General features: G+C 39.8%; 1 protein-coding gene across 1 annotated transcript in view; it reads left to right on the top strand.

Annotated features, from left to right (window-relative positions):
* Positions 1-16,436, top strand: part of LOC149178258 (Alpha-L RNA-binding motif/Ribosomal protein S4 family protein) — a 90,274-nt gene extending 73,838 nt beyond the window's left edge. Inside the window, exons 4-6 of the mRNA XM_089420296.1 lie at positions 15,279-15,353; positions 15,528-15,607; positions 15,869-16,436. Of these exons, the coding sequence (XP_089276422.1) occupies positions 15,279-15,353; positions 15,528-15,607; positions 15,869-16,020 (307 nt within the window). The 3' untranslated portion in view covers positions 16,021-16,436. The remainder of the gene's footprint in view (positions 1-15,278; positions 15,354-15,527; positions 15,608-15,868) is intronic.
* The last annotated feature ends 373 nt before the right edge of the window (positions 16,437-16,809 follow it).

Raw genomic sequence — 16,809 nt, 5'->3', positions numbered from 1 at the left:
TAAGGGCATCATGAAGATCTCCTCTACAATGAAGAAGGTCATCAAAAGGATTGCAAGCCATCTCAAGAAAGGTATCAAAGAAGTATGGAGTCTCATATTCTCTTCAAAGAAGGTATCACTCAAAGAAAAGGATGAAGGACTCTTCTCGGTTCTCTCTGGGACATTCCAAGACGACAATATCTGGGTGATTGATAGCAGTGCATCAAGACACATGACTAGTCACTCCCACCAATTGAAGACCTTGTCAAAAGGAAAATCCGCATACTCTGTGGAACTTGGAGAAAACAAAAGCTATCCACTGAAAAGCTTTGGATCATCATCTATAAAGCTTGAAGATGGAAGCAACATCCACCTCAACGACATTCTATTCGTTCTAGGTTTGCACAAAAATCTATTTTCTATTTCAAGCTTAGAAGGTAAAGGAGATAGAGCAGCTTTCATTGATGGAAAAGTAGTCACATGGGCTAAAGGCACAAGCATAGAACAAGCAAAAGTAATTGGCATTCTAGAAGGAAGGCTCTATAGATTAATATCTCCCATAAATCATGCCCTAGTCCACACTGAGATTAGTCCATGTGAACTTTAGCACCGAAGGATTGGTTTACATTTCAAGGTTCTACCAACTCTAAATTTCATAGTAGATGGAATACCAAATCTAAAGGAGGATCATGAAGGTGTCTGCAAAGAATGTGCATTAGGCAAGAATACCAAGAGACCATTTAGAAGCAGTGCTTCACGGTTGAAATAAATCTTGGATCGTATTCACTCTGATGTATGTGGCCCTGTCTCCCAAATCACATGGACGTCATCTTTATTATGTCACATTCATAGATGATCATTCAGGAAAGACTTGGGCTTACTTAATGAAAACCAAGGATGAAGTATTTACTAAATTTCAAGAATTCAAAGCAAATGTGGAGAACCTTATAGAAAGGAGAATCAAGATCCTAAGATCTGATAATAGAGGAGAATATACATCCAAAGAGATTATAGCATTCTGTAAGGAATTTGGGATTAAGAGGGAGTTGATAGTTCCATATAATCCCGAACAAAATGGAGTTGCAGAAAGAAAGAACCGATCCATTGAAGAAAGTGTAAAAGCAATGTTACACGATCAAGATCTACCAAAGTTTCTGTGGGGTGAGGCAACAAAGACAACAATCTACATACAAAATCGATGTCCTCACAAATCTCTAGACAAGAAGATTTCAGAAGAAGTGTTCACTGAGAAGAATCCATCTGTAGATCATCTCCGAACCTTTGGGTGTCCTGTGTATATACATATACCGAAAGACAAAAGAAAGAAGTTGGATCCTTTCGGTGTGAAAGGTACATTTGTTGGATATAGTAACTCATCTAAAGCCTATAGAATCTACATGAAAGATGGACATCACATTGAGGTTAGTCGTGATGTCATATTTGATGAAAGCATAACATTCAATAAATCAAAAGAAATTTCTATAGATTCTGATGACGAAGAACTTCCTATATTTGAGGAAGAAGCTAACAAGGAAGAAGAAGGATCTCACCATGTGGAAGGACCTAGTGAACTTGTTCAACTTGTGGTCATGCAGAAGGTCATGGAGTAGCTCAAGGATCATTTAGAGAAAGTAAAAGACCCAAGGGATGTTTTGGGTATGCTGCATACATGACGAAGTTAATAGAAGTAGAACCATCAACATTTGAGGAGGCTATAAAACATCGAGAATGGAAAGATGCCAAGAATGAAGAATATCACTCTATATTGAAGAATGGAGTTTGGGAGATCGTCCCTAGGCCCGAAGACAAGTCTATGGTTACTTTCAAATGGATCTATAAGATCAAGCATGCAACTGATGGAAGTATAGATAAATGTAAAGCGAGATTTGTGGCCAGAGGTTTCTCTCAACTAGAAGGTATCGACTATGAAGAAACATTTGCTCCAACAATAAGATATACTACAATTCGATCATTAGTCTCTTTGGCAGCATCAATGGGATGGAACATCCACCAAATGGATGTCAAGACTGCATTTCTGAATGGCACAATAGATGAAGAAGTCTATATAGAACAACCCTTGGGATTTGAAGCAAAGGACAGGAAGGCATATGTTTGCAGATTGAAGAAGGCACTATATGGCCTCAAGCAAGCACCAAGGGCATGGTATGCTAGGATGGATGCATACCTACAAAGATTAGGCTTCACGAAAAGCTTTGCTGACTCAAACCTCTATATCAAGGTTGTAAACAATGAACCTGTAATCATTCTTCTGTATGTAGATGATCTTCTCTTGACAGGTGTAGAAGGTCAAATTGAAGAATGTAAGAAGCAATTGGCAGCAGAATTTGACATGAAGGACCTTGGGCTGATGCATTACTATTTGGGACTGGAAGTTTGGCAAGAACCTAATGAAGTCTACTTAGGTCAAGGAAAGTATGTGATCGAGATATTGAAGAAGTTCGACATGATGGACTATAAACCAATGACCACTCCAATGATCACTAACTTGAAGAAACTAAGAAGTTTTGAATCAAGCCCTATGGATCCTTCTAGATATAGACAACTCATTGGTTCACTAATGTATTTAGTGAATACCAGGCCAGACATATGTTTTGCAGTGAATGTACTCAGTCAGTTCCAAGTGGAGCCAAAGCATGATCATTGGATAGCAGCAAAACATATTCTGAGATATCTACGAGGAACCATCAACTATTGCCTGAAGTATGATAGAAAGAATAATGTGCAACTAACTGGTTATACAGATTCCGACTGGGGAGGCAGTGAACAAGATGGAAGAAGCACTACAGGAGGATGTTTCAGCTTAGGATCCTCTATGGTCTCGTGGATGAGCAAAAAACAAAACACTGTTGCATTAAGTAGTGCTGAAGCTGAGTATGTTGCAACATGCGAAGTTAGCAGGGAAGTAGTTTGGTTAAGGAAGCTGTTGTCTGACTTGTTTGAAGGACCGATGAACCCTACAGTGATACATTGTGATAACACCAGTTGTATTCGTTTGTCTGAGGACCCAGTGTTTCATGGGAAGACAAAGCATATCAACAACAAGTATCACTATATACGAGAGCTAGTACAAAATGGTGTGGTGCAGCTACGGTTTATCTCCATTGATGAGTAGCGGGTCGCTGACATATTGACGAAATCACTTCCAAACAAAAAGCTTGTATACTTAAGGGACAAGTTTGGTTTGGTTGCCTCTCTAATTGAGAGGGAGAGATAGACACAACATTCTTGTCTTCTCTTGGGAAGAAAGAATGGAGGATTGGGTAACCATCTGGCATTCGATACTCTTTGAGAATATGGTAGGGCATTCATGAGAGTAGTCGTAGACCGATATTCTTTGAGGATTAGCTACCCAAGATAAGAAGTCCAACAGGAGGGCATACTCTGTGAACACCTGGGTGGAGTATGTACCTTGGAGAGACAATGATGATGGTGTCTATACATCATTGGTCTCGCCAACATTGTGCTTTGATCTTGTGGAGAGATAGAGTTGTTAGTCAAGGCCTTGCTATGTGACAATGCTGGTTATTATGATGCTAGACATATGGGTTACCAATCCGACTCTTCTTATGAGATCTCTTCAGATTGAGAATAGCCATGTATCTCTTATGTATACCTCCCTAGTTAAGAGGGAGTGTTGAAGAATGTGTAATTAGGTTCGTTCTTCATTATTATGAAATGTACTCTTGTATATATAAAATGAAAACAAATATTTTTATTATTATCAAGCTTGGGTTTCTTGCCCAAGGAATTTATTTTATAGATCAAGCACTCATTAAAGTGCTTCTAGGGTTTGTCCTAGGTATAGGAGTCATTGTCATATATGAAAGACCCTATGGGCACATTGTAAATTGTAAAAGAAAATTTATTTTGTCTTGAAAATGTCAAAAATACCTCCAAGATCAAGTCGGCCTACATGAAGAGCAACGTCCACCCTTGAAGAAGCCTATATATAAGAGGAACTCGTCCTCCATTTGGATCATTCACTCACTCATCTCTCATGCGAAGAAGGAAGCAACAGAAGGACGAAGAAGGAAGTGCGAAGAAGAGAAGGACGAAGAAAGTCAAAGTGTTTGGGTCTGTCTACATTCTTCTAGGAATGCGACATTAGGGTTTTTGTGTTGGGAAGTCTGAAGTTAAATATTGGAAGCAAGAAGATCGAGAAGGCAAGCAAAGGTCTCTTAGGGCTTCCTACTAGCCCTAGAATCCATATCAAGGTAAGCGAAGTCAAGGGAAGAGCAGTTAGAGGGAGACCAAAGTCTCCTAGAGAAGCAGTAGTTGCAGCAGTTGCTGGGTAGGAGAATTTCGGATTTACTGGGAGGTTGAAGATATTGCAGCGGGAGGCTGAGGAAGACTTGATCTTGGAGGGTATTTGTTTGAGTCTAGGTCATGGTATTCACCAATTGAAAGCTTTGAAAGATAAGAAGAGATTTTCGGGTTAAGTATCTAATCTTTAGCATTTTGTATGCTATGACTCTTCGTAGAACATATCATTTTGAGTTCATCTTTGTACCTATATATATGTATATAATGAATACCTTCCTAGTTAAGAGAGAGCGTTGAAGAATGTAACTAGTGTCGGTCTTCATAATTGTATTGAGTCATGATGTAATGTATTTGTCAAAAATATAGAAAAGAAAATTATTATTAAGCATGGGTTTCATGCTTTTTTTCTTTTTATCTCTAGGTCAAAGCCTCCATTGTAGGCTTCTAGGGTTTGTGTCTAGAGTCTTAGTCCTTGTTATCATATTATAGACCCTTATTGGGCTTTGTAAATCAAGAAAGAAATTTATTATTGAGTCAAAAATGTCATTTTTACCTCCTCCACCAAGTTGGCCCCAAGAGAGAACAAGTCGGCTTCATGAAGAGATACGACTGGCTTGAAGAAGACTATTTATACCCTTGCATTCGACTTATTGAGAAGAGGATACATACATTCGATCTGTTATTGAAGAGTTAAGAAAAGGATGCAAATATGAAGAAAAAGGAAAGAAAACTCAAGTGAAGAATGACGAGAAGTCTGAACCAAAATACTTATGTTTTCTGCCACACTTATGAGGAATTTGGAGCTAGTTGCAGGGGCTGAGGATGAAGGATGAATTGCAAAAGTTGCATAGAAGAAGAATCGAGATTTTAGATGGCTTCAATGATTTATGTTAAGGGCTGACTTGGTGGAGTAAAGGAGGTCACTTGTCTTGGCCTTAGGTCCTAGTTATCTCAATTTTATTTGAATCTACTAGTGGAAGAGTTTGACTGGGGTTTTCCCTTGCTGAGTGCCTACATCTTGTGTTCTCTTGTTGTTTTGGCAATTGTCTTGATGATGAAAATATAATAACAAATAAGTAATAACTAATCACAAGAAATTATCAAGTAAAAGAGAAATCAAATTAATAAGAAACCCTAACGCTGCCCTAATAGGTTTCTCGACACACCTTGATATTAAGGATGGTATGTTCGAAGGTAATGACAAAGTAAGCACAAGTTCATTCGTATATGTTGAAAATAGCAACAAGAAATGCTAAAAATAGAAGTGCTTAAAATAGCACTGCTATAAATACATTTCGGGATACATTCCAATTTTAGTTAGTCCCTGAATTAAAATTGAGAATTAAAATTTGAATTTGATCTTAGCAATTGTTTGTAAAATAATTAATTAATTCATCTTGAGTTAATTAGTTGTAGAAAATCAAACATGAAGTCTATTTGAAGACATGCAATAGTTTCCCCTTTGATTGAGGAAGTTATCCCTTGATTAAGGAGATCAGGATGAGTTGTACTTTGAGTTGTAATTAGTTAGCTCAGTTAACTGAATTAAGTCCAGTTAGATTAGTTCAAACAGTTTGTTGAACTGATTGTGAGTTCAGTTAGTTAATACATGCATGCATGTAACTACTGCACTTCAAATAACTGAATATTCTTTCATAAATAATTCATGCATGTTAGTTCAGTCAGAGACCCAGTTGAGATCAGATGATGGGACAATGTACTATCAGTTGCAGGAATATTTCATTGAGGATATCTCTTGCATGCAGAAGGAATTCATTCCTTGGAGATTGCGCAGTTACTTTTGAGTTTGGGAGTTGTGCTAGAGGACCCAGGAGAAACTGCGCAAGGAAATAAGAGGCTTGGAGCACTGAGGGAAGGCATATGTTGTGTCTATTCAGTCTATGAGCAACATTGAGGGGTTGTATTGAGAGCTGGATAGCTTGTGAGCTAAAGCTTTGTGTAATCCGGAGATATTTCCACTTGTATGATAATACATAGATCAGGGTTTTTTAGTTGAGGCTTTCCCCAGAGTATTCTTCTGTGTTCATGTGTGATTGATTTCTCATTCTCTGTTATATGTGTTCTATTTGATCTTGCTCAAAATCTATTAAGCTTACGCAAAGTTTGTTGTAGAAGTAGATCGATTGATTTCTCATTCTCTGTTATATGTGTTCTATTTGATCTTGTTCAAAATCGATTAAGCTTCCGCAAAGTTTGTTGTAGAAGTAGATCGAGTATTTTGCTTTAGTATATTGCATTATCAGGTGATCTACAGTGGGAAATTCTACATGGTATCGGAGCAAAGGTGATCAAAGCAAAGAACAATATACAAAGAAGGGAGAAGTTCGAAGTTTGAAGTTCCTGATTATAGAATTCGAATTCTTATCACATCTCAAATTTCACCAATGGCGTTCAACGGTTTGAGACTCGAGTATGCCCTTGATGGTAGCTCGAATTATATAGCCTGGAAGGATCGCATGGAAGCGGTATTAGAGGACAACGGTTTGAAGGACTTCATTGATCAAGAAGTCCCCAAGCCAGCAGCTGTTAATGCCCAAGAATTGGTGGAATGGAAGAAATGTGTGGCTAGAGCAAGGAGAATCCTTCTGGAGGGAGTTCGAGACCACATTGTCTCGAGTCTCCATGGGAAGGAGACACCGTTTTCAATGTGGAAAACATTAAAGGATCTATATCAGAACAACAATCAGAGGAAGCTGGCGCTGAAAGACAAGCTTCGGAAAATCAAGTGTGAAAAGAGCGACATGATCTCTACATATCTGAACAAGCTCACCACTTGTAGGGATGAGCTTGGAAGTGTAGGGATCACGATAGCCGATGATGACATGGTGAGTCTTGCTCTCCTCGGTCTTCCTAAGAGCTGGCATAGCTACCAAGACTCGGTAAATGGAAGAGATAAATTGCCAGATTGGGAACAACTTTGGTCGGATCTGATGCAGGAGGAGATAAGAAGAAGCACCAGAGATGGATCTTCATCAAAGCAAGATGATGAAGAAAATCTAGCCTTAGCGAGTAAGGCGAGGAAAGGGAAAGGGAAGGCGTCCCATTCCAAATCGAGTTCTTCCCATGGTGGGAAGAAGATTGACAAATCAAAAGTGAGATGCTTTCATTGTCATGAGGTGGGCCATTATGCTACGAATTGTCCACAGAAGAAATCCAAGAAGGGATCCTCGAAGGGATCAGATGGTGAGGCACTGGCCTCACAGTTCGAATTGGATTTCACCCTCATTGCATGCATGGTTTCATCGATGGTGGGATGTGTTTGGTACCTGGACAATGGAGCTTCATTCCACATGACTGACGACAAGAGTCTTTTCAGTACCTTGGAGGAGAAGGATTTCCAGATGCGCATTGAGATGGGCGATGATGGAAAGTACCGTGTTTCAGGTGAAGGTACGGTTGTGTTTCAGAGGGAGCATGGAGCTCCTCTCACCCTGATTGATGTAAAGTATGTGCCTGGTCTGAAGAAGAATCTTGTGTCCATCGCTATGTTGGAAGACAAAGGCTATGATGTAGTCTTTAGTAAAGGAAAGGCATTCCTGAGGCATATCGGCACTGGATAGACCAAGAGGATTGGGATTCGAGTAAAGAATCTCTACAAGCTGGAGGTAGACGATTGTGCTGCATTGAGTTCCAAGGTTGAGTTGGTGCAGAGCCAAGATGTTGGCGAGCTATGGCATAGAAGATTGGGCCACTTGCACCATGGGGCCTTGAAGATCATGCAGCAGATTTCTACCGGACTTCCCAAGGGAAAACTTGAGCAAATGGATACATGCAAAGGTTGTACCTTGGGTAAGTATGCGAAATATTCCTTTCAGGATCGAGACAGTAGAGCTAGAGAAATCCTGGAGCGAATTCATACAGATGTGTGTGGACCATTCTCTATAGCCTCCACTACTAAACAAAGGTACTATGTTATTTTTATTGATGATTTTTCTCGTAGATGCTGGATCTACTTTATGCAGAAGAAGGATCAAGCCTTCTCAAGGTTTTGTGAGTTTAAAGCCTTGGCAGAGAAAGAATCTGGAAAGGAAATAAGGGCCTTGCGTAGCGACAATGGTGGAGTATGTCTCCCAATAGTTTAAGGGCTTCTGCGCAGCAGAAGGAATTAAACGGGAGTTGACGGCACCCCATAACCCACAGCAGAATGGGGTGGCCGAAAGGAAGAACATATCGATTGTGGGAGCAACTCGAGTGATGTTGCATGACCAAAGCCTACCACTTCATTTGTGGGTTGAGGCATGCAATACAACAGTATACTTGCAGAATAGAAGCCTGCATCGTATACTGGGAATGAAGACACCAATGGAAGCCTTTTCCAGGAAGAGACCAGATGTGAGTCACTTCAGGATCTTTGGATCATCAGTTTATTGCCATGTGACCAAAGATGCTCGGAAGAAGCTAGATCCAATAGCTGAGTTGGGGATACTTGTGGGGTACACAGATACACCCCACAACTATCGGGTGTTCTTGCCTACCAGTCAGAGGACAGTGGTACGCAGAGATTTGAAGTTCGACGAGTAGAAAGCCATGTGAGTATCACTTGAGAGGGAGCTCAAGTTGCATGCAGAGGAGGAACTTTTAGTTCCTAAGGAGGAGGAGCCTCAGACTGATGCGGAGCAGCCGCATGCAGAGGATCCAGGAGTGGAGACATCCACTCATGCAGAGTCTTCCAAAGATGGGCGGAAACGCTCAAGGGAAGCTGACAGGTTGATGATGGATGCGCGAGAGAATGTGGGACAACCATCTTCTCAGCGCAGACAGAGGAGGTCACCCGAGCGGTACACTAGTTACATGGCCCTGGTTGGGGAGTGTGTAGAGACCGAACCTTCTATTTTGAGGAAGTAGTGCTGCAACCAGTCTGGGTTGATGTAATGGTGGAGGAGTACGACTCCATCGTTCGGAATTGTGTTTGGGATGTTGTCCCAAAACCGGAGGACAAGTCAGTGGTGAGTTCCCGATGGCTTTACAAGGTAAAGCAAGCAACTGATGGCAGTGTTGAGAAACATAAGGCAAGGTTTGTTGCCCCTTGGTTTCTCACAGCTCGAGGGGATCAACTACGATGAGACTTTTTCTCCTGTAGCAAGGTACTCATCTATCAGATTGATGTTGGCCCTATCAGCTCAGATGGGTTGGAAGATCCATCAGATGGATGTGAAGACTGCGTTTCTGAATGGGAAGATTGAGGAAGAGGTGTACATTGAGCAGCCATAAGGTTTTGAGATCTTCGATCGTGAGTCGGATGTGTGCCGACTCAAGAGGGCTTTGTTCGGGCTGAAGCAAGCACCTCGTGCTTGGTACACCAGGATCGACAACTCTTTCACCGGGTTGGGCTTCACCAAGAGTGAAGCAGATGCAAACCATTGCCACATCATGGTAAAGGTAAGCCATTGATCATTGTTCTTTATGTTGATGATCTGATATTGACAGGTGATGATCAGTTGATCAAGTCTTGCAAGGAGGACCTTGCAAGAGAGTTCGAGATGAAAGACATGGGTCTTATGCACTACTTTCTAGGCATGGAAGTGTGGCAGAAGGATGGGGAAGTGTTTGTGTCTCAAGGCAAGTATGCCAATGAGATACTCAGGTGATTCCACATGGAGAATTGCAAGCCCATGCAGACTCCTTTAGTTGGTAATTGGAGGAAGGAGGATGCTACTTCAGGTGAGGTAGTAATTGCTACTGTTTATTGGCAGCTTGTGGGTTCATTGATATATCTAGTGAACACACGACCAGATTTGTGCTTTGCGGTGAACCAGCTGAGTCAAGCTATGGTTCAGCCTACCAAGCTGTTTTGGAAGGTAGCGAAGCATGTGCTGAGATACCGCAAAGGCACATCTCAGTATGGATTGTGGTGCAGACGGACAAAGGGAGTGAAGCTTCAGGGCTTCACAGATGTAGACTGGGCAGGGAGTCCATCAGACTGGAAGAGCACTTCAGGAGGAATCTTCAACCTTGGTTTAGCTGCAGTTTCTTGGTACAACAAGAAACAGAGGTCAGTTGTATTTAGCTCAGCAGAGGCTAAATACATGGCTGCCAGTGAGGCAACATGTGAGGCCATTTGGATGTGGAAAATTCTAGTTGGACTGTTTGGTCAGAGGATGGATCCAATTGTGATCTACTGCGATAATCAGAGTTGTATCAAACTCTCTGAGAATCCAGTGTTTCATGACAGGTCCAAGCACATCAATATCTGGTATCATCATCTTCGAGACTGTGTGGTGAAGAGGATCATGTTGTTGCTGTATGTTTCGACCGAGGAACATGATGCAGATATTTTGACTAAGGCATTGTCAAAATGCAAGTTCGAGTTCCACAGAGACAGGATTGGGGTGATTGATAATCCCTTTTTTGTTGAGAGGAAGTGTTGAAAATAGCAACAAGAAATGCTAAAAATAACACTGCTATAAATAGCATTTCGGGATACATTTCAATTTTAGTTAGTCCCTGAACTAAAATTGAGAATTAAAATTCGAATTTGATCTTAGCAGCTATTTGTAAAATAATTAATTAATTCATCTTGAGTTAATTAGTTTTAGAAAATCAAACATGAAGTCTATGTGAAGACATGCAACAGTGTCCCCTTTGATTGAGGAAGTTATCCCTTGATTAAGGAGATCAGGATGAGTTGTACTTTGAGTTGTAATTAGTTAGCTCAGTTAATTGAGTTAACTCCAGTTAGATTAGTTCAAACAGTTTGTTGAATTGATTGTGAGTTCAGTTAGTTAATGCATGCATGCATGTAACTACTGCACTTCAGATAACTGAATATTCTCTCATAAATAACTCATGCATGTTAGTTCAGTTAGAGATCCACTTGAGATCAGATGATGGGACAGTGTATTATCAGTTCTAGGAATATTCCATTGAGGATATCTCTTGCATGCAAAAGGAATTCATTCCTTGGAGATTGCACAGTTACTTCTGAGTTTGGGAGTTGTGTGAGAGGTCAATTCACACAGGTGGCAGCTAGAGGACCCATGAGAAACTACGTAAGGAAATAGGAGGCTTGGAGGACTGAGGGAAGGCATATGTTGTGTCTATTCAGTCTATGAGCAACATTGAGGGATTGTACTGAGAGCTGGATAGCTTGTGAGCTAAAGCTTTGTGTAATCCGAAGATATTTCCACTTGTATGATAATACAGAGATCGGGGTTTTTTAGTTGAGGCTTTCCCCAGAGTATTCTTCTGTGTTCATGTGTGATTGGTTTTTCATTCTCTGTTATATGTGTTCTATTTGATCTTGCTCAAAATCGATTAAGCTTCCGCAAAGTTTGTTGTAGAAGTAGATCAAGTATTTTGCTTTAGTATATTGCATTATCAGGTGATCTACAGTGGGAAATTCTACAGTATATGGTGACACTACTCATTGCACATCCTCTTATTGCATGTACTGTTGTAGGTCTTTTTCTTGCATGTCCTCACCAAGGTTTTTTTTTCAACAGAAGAAATCATGCCTCAATAGCTCCTAGGCATATATAGTCTCGCCCAGGATTGGACCACGAGACTTGTGGGGACCAAACCTCCCCACCTAACCGTTGTACCACATCCTCAGGAGCAGAAGTGGGAGCGGGGAGTGACATTTTCAAAAACTCCCAAGTCGGGAGCGAATTTTTATATAATATATATATTTTTATATATTTTGATGCATATATGTCAACAAAAGCATGTAGAATGATGAATTAGATATAAAACGCATAAAAAATGGATTAAACCACGTAACATCAATCATCTAGAAGTTATAATCTTCATCAACCACGTCCACAAGTTACAAGTTCTCATTTATATAATATGTAAGGGTGCACATAACCAAAATAGCATCAAGTGCAATCCATCATTGAACCGAAAATACATCAACAAATAGGCTTCAGATGGCCTCTAGCGTCCAAAAAAATCATGCTACAACAAATAGCTACGTATCATCAAAATGATTGCCTATATTGGGATCTTTGTTATTAATATCACCCTCTAAGCAATTAACATAAGATAAAAAAATGTAGCATGTCTAAGTCAAGATTTTGTATCAAGGTACATAGAGGGCTTGGTGCTCTTGATTAAATATGTCCCATACCCTAGTACATGACAAGATCCAATGGAAACGTTACAATCCCCCCAATCCTGAAATCTTGAAAAACTGATAAGACTGTTGGATTTTGAGTGAGATCTAAAATTCTACTTTCTCCATATGAAATCCAATGAGGTTGGAACCACTATCAAACATCTTGAGTCATTTCATGGTAATGCTAAAAATTTAAGTAAAAGGATGAGAATGAAAGATAAAGGAGAATGTCACTTTTACTTTAAGAATTTGACATTGCCATGAATTGCATATTAATACTAGGGACATAAGCTTGAATATTAGGTTTCCCTATAGAAAAACTCTTGTTTCTTTGAAAAACATGTGTGTTTGGAACATCTCTGTGACAAAAACTTTGTGAAAAATCCAGAGAGCAATTTTTTTTTGCGGGGGCGCGCTCCCGAAATTCGCTCTATTTGAGAGCAAAATTCAGGAGCGCGCTACCAAGTTGCTCCCGATTCGCTCCCACTCATAGCGCACTTTGGGAGAAATTTGAAGGGGGGAGATGCTCCCCCGCAACCCTGGGACTCCTCTCTCAAAGAAGACTGCAATTTTTCTTGTCTTGTAGCACACAATTTCATCATTTTTTGCATCTCTTCCACAAGCAAGACTGTTATGTTAGATAGGATGTCCACTTCAAGTAAGACCTAAATATCAAGTAGAATGTCAGACATTGGACAAGACATTAACTTCCTCTTGGTCATTCTCATGATTTTATCTCATATTAAATAAACAATCCGATTTGTATTCATTGAGAACTCCAAAGGTTGGCAGTTAATCGATTTCTCTTATTCTGACATTATCTTGACATGTTTTTCATTCTTATTATTATCTGTTTTTTTTTTGAATTGTCTTTTCTTATCGTCAAGACTAATGCCAAGCAACAAATAGAAGAGAACACAAGATATAGGCACGCTACCAGGGCAAAACCCCATTTTAGGGGAAAGCCTAGTCAAAATTTTTCATTCAGTAGATTCAAGATGAGACAACCAAGACCCTTACAACTTAGACTCGAGACTACCTCCATCCATTAAATCAACCTTGTCAGTCTGTTGCTCCTATAGCAGTCATTCTTCTTCACACTTTGATCCTTGCAATGGCACCGAACTTGTATCTTGAGATAGCAATGATCTCTGAGCCATCCTTGTGTGATAGCACTGATTTTACTTCACTGAGATAGCACTGAAGGTTGTCCACGAGATACTAAAGAACTGAGACTTCCTCACTGTAATAACACCGAGATATAACCACTGTGGTAGCACCGAGATTCACTGTGGTAGCACCGAGATAGAACCACTGTAATATCACCGAACTGCATTAGCACCGAAATGTATTCATTGTAATAGCCCCAAAACTGTGATAGTTCTGAAGTTTATCCATTCATCATATCAACAACCAATCCGAGCTCCTTCACTGTAAGAATACCGAAACTATCTTACTGTGATTACACCGAGAGTACTTAAGTGATGACCGAACTTTATTTCAGAGAAAAAATATTAGCTTCTTATCCGAATTGTGGAGCGGTGCACCCTCATATTTATAGTTGTTTTCATATTGAAAATGAGCCAACATGTGACTTTGAAGAGCAGTGTCTTTGTATTGAGCTGACATGTGTTCTTTTGAGCGTAGCCGACTTGATGAGGATTCTTTCAAGAGCAAGGAGACTTTGATGGATGGAGGAGTCTTCACAAATATTATTTTTAATGTGAAACCCACATCTACACAAAAGTGCAAATCGGCCTGGGCAAGGAAATTCGACCCCATCAACCACATATAAAAACACATCATGTCACATCACTTGGAGGCATCATTACACAATCATTTCTAATCTTGTTTGGTTCGGCTACTTCTGAAAGTTGTAGGTCCGAGCTCACACGTGTGAAGGAGAGATAGGGTGTTTCTGTTGACCACTACCAGTGTTGGCTTTCTGTTTGGGACTGTTTTAACCAGCTTTGACTTGGATTTGGCTTGGATGTTTTGACTGAATTCTTGGACTGTTTGGGAGGATGAGTTTACTGCTGCTTTGACTGATATTTTTTAGATCATTTTGACCAGTGTTGACCAAAATTTCTGTGCTAGGGTTTACTCAGGTCAACCCTTTGACTTTGACCAAATCAAAGGTTGCTTTGAAGAGTGTTTTGACCAAGTTTGACTGAGCCGAGGAGGCTGAGTTCTTTGCTGCCTTGACTGAATTTTTCTGGGCATTTCGACTGTTGACTGTTGACTGGTTAGGGCAGAGTTGACTACTGTTGACTTTGACCAAAAAATGCAGATTTGACTTTTGGGCTCATCTTTGATTGGATAGTGGATGGTTGACTGAACTAGTCAATGCTTGGACCTTGACTCATTGTTGATGTACTTGGCTTATGTATCTCTCTACCGAACATTTGATAACAATCTAATAGAAGAAGAATTTGGAAAGGGTTTTCCATCTTGTGGGTTTTCCCCTGGTCTTTGACCAAATTGCTGTGTCTCTATTGTTCTTGGCTGTTTTCTATTGTGCATTTGGTTTATTGTTCTATCTACAATTGCTTATTGTTGTTGGAAAATTGAATTTATTGAATAAAGTGATTGCTAATTGAAGAAGAATTGTAATAAGTGATTGTGTCAGCATAGAACACTGGAAAATTAACACCTTGTACTTTATGGAAATGTCTCCACTTTATGGGATGCTCTGGGCACATCTTACCTCTCATAATGCCTCTGTCTGGGACAACTAATTGCTATTGCAGCTCGGATGTCTTGGGAATTCAAATCTAATATTTTCCCACCATGAAAACATGAGAGGTAGGCTGCAATAGAAAGTTAGCTCAACGGAACTAGATTCAAGTGCTCTAAAGCTACTATTAGCATCACAATATTCAAACTATGGATTCAATGATAAGTATTGACATGGGAAATTGTGTGTTGGTTTATCCAGATATAACATTGGAGTAATTCCCACGAAGAAGAGCTTGGCTTTGTGTGATAAGTTATCGGTTTCTTCCTTTTGCAGGTATATATAGTATGTAAGTTATTGATTGTTTTGGTAGTATAACTGTGAAGCTTTGCTTTATATGCGCATGATGGAACTACATCTATTAGCTGCTTTCAAATTAGTAAGAATAAGTTGATGCTTGTAATAGGCTCCTCTGAGGTGTTTTATTTGTTGCATGGGTGTTTTATGCAGGCGCCGATTGGCCACAGTTCTTGTAAGGTTACATTATGCAGAACGCTTAACGGAAGCTGTCAAATACATTGAGCAAGGCCGTATCCTATGTCTAGTTTATCTATGTTTCTCTTTATTGTATATAGTGTAGTGCCATATAACTGGAGAATGCCTCTTGCAACTTTTAATATCTGACCTTGATCCATTGTGTTTTAAAATTCTAAATCTAGGTAACAGTTAGCAGTGTAATGAATCATTAATTAATAATTTTTGGCTATTGTTTATCTAGATAATCATGCAGCTGTCTTGTTGAAAAGTTCATTTCAAAAAATGTTTGTAAAATGTTTCTTTGACTGCCTTAGATATCCGTGTTGGCCCAGACACTGTTACAGATCCAGCATTTCTGGTGACAAGGGCTTTTGAAGACTTTGTTACATGGGTCGACACATCAAAGATCAAGAGGAAAGTGTTGCAATACAATGAGCGTTTAGATGATTATGATCTTCTCAATTAGGAATCTGGAGTGCTGATTTAGGATTCTTATATCTCCCATGTTCTCTGATTTTGATAGGACAATCTCACTGCGGATTTGCTAAATGTACATTCTGACTTTTCGGATCTTTTAGCTTTCCCATGATTGTATCCAATTTTGCAGCTTGTTTCTCGTGAGCCTTCAAAACTGTGAATTAATAAGTTCAAAGGATAATGTTATTAGTGCTTTCAAATCTTCTTATCGGCTATTATTTTCTGGAGCATTATCGTAAGTGGAATCACCAAGGTTGAAAGGATTATATATGTATTGAAATTTAAACTATGTTGTCAGTTGCTCAAGTACTCGTTTGCGTTGGACTACATTTCCCTCGTTTCCCTTGGGACTACCGCTGAAATTGAATTAAGATATCGGTTCTGTGCCATGCCATTTGTTCAGGACATGACAATGTACTATAAGCTAGTTGTATACTCGCTAAGGTACTAGTAATTCCCAGAGAGTAGCTGCATGTAGACTACGGTAATGGCCATGCGTAGTGAAATTTCTTTTGGGGCCAAATCCTGTCTCCTTGGTGGTTCAAGAAGCTGCCACTGTTCAATGGAAAAACAGTCTATTTCATAGTGTTTACGGGTGGGAATTACGTGTCATTGTGTCTAAAAGGTTTTATTTCTGATATCTAGAGGACCGTCCTCTTGTATGAAGCTTCTTATACTCTTTTAAGGCAACGTAGCGTTGCAATCTGAGTTTAGAAACTTATTGTTAGTGAAATTTTTGTAATGCCCTGAGACCATTCACGGTGTATTTGTCGCAGTC

The sequence above is a fragment of the Pinus tabuliformis genome, chromosome 4_1 (assembly GCF_031772625.1).
Source record: "Pinus tabuliformis cultivar Carrire ecotype Pingquan chromosome 4_1, CPIR1, whole genome shotgun sequence".
In the NCBI taxonomy this organism is placed as follows: domain Eukaryota; kingdom Viridiplantae; phylum Streptophyta; class Pinopsida; order Pinales; family Pinaceae; genus Pinus; species Pinus tabuliformis.
The sequence above is the reverse complement of the archived record's forward strand: the minus strand, read 5'-3'. Positions and strand labels throughout refer to the sequence as shown.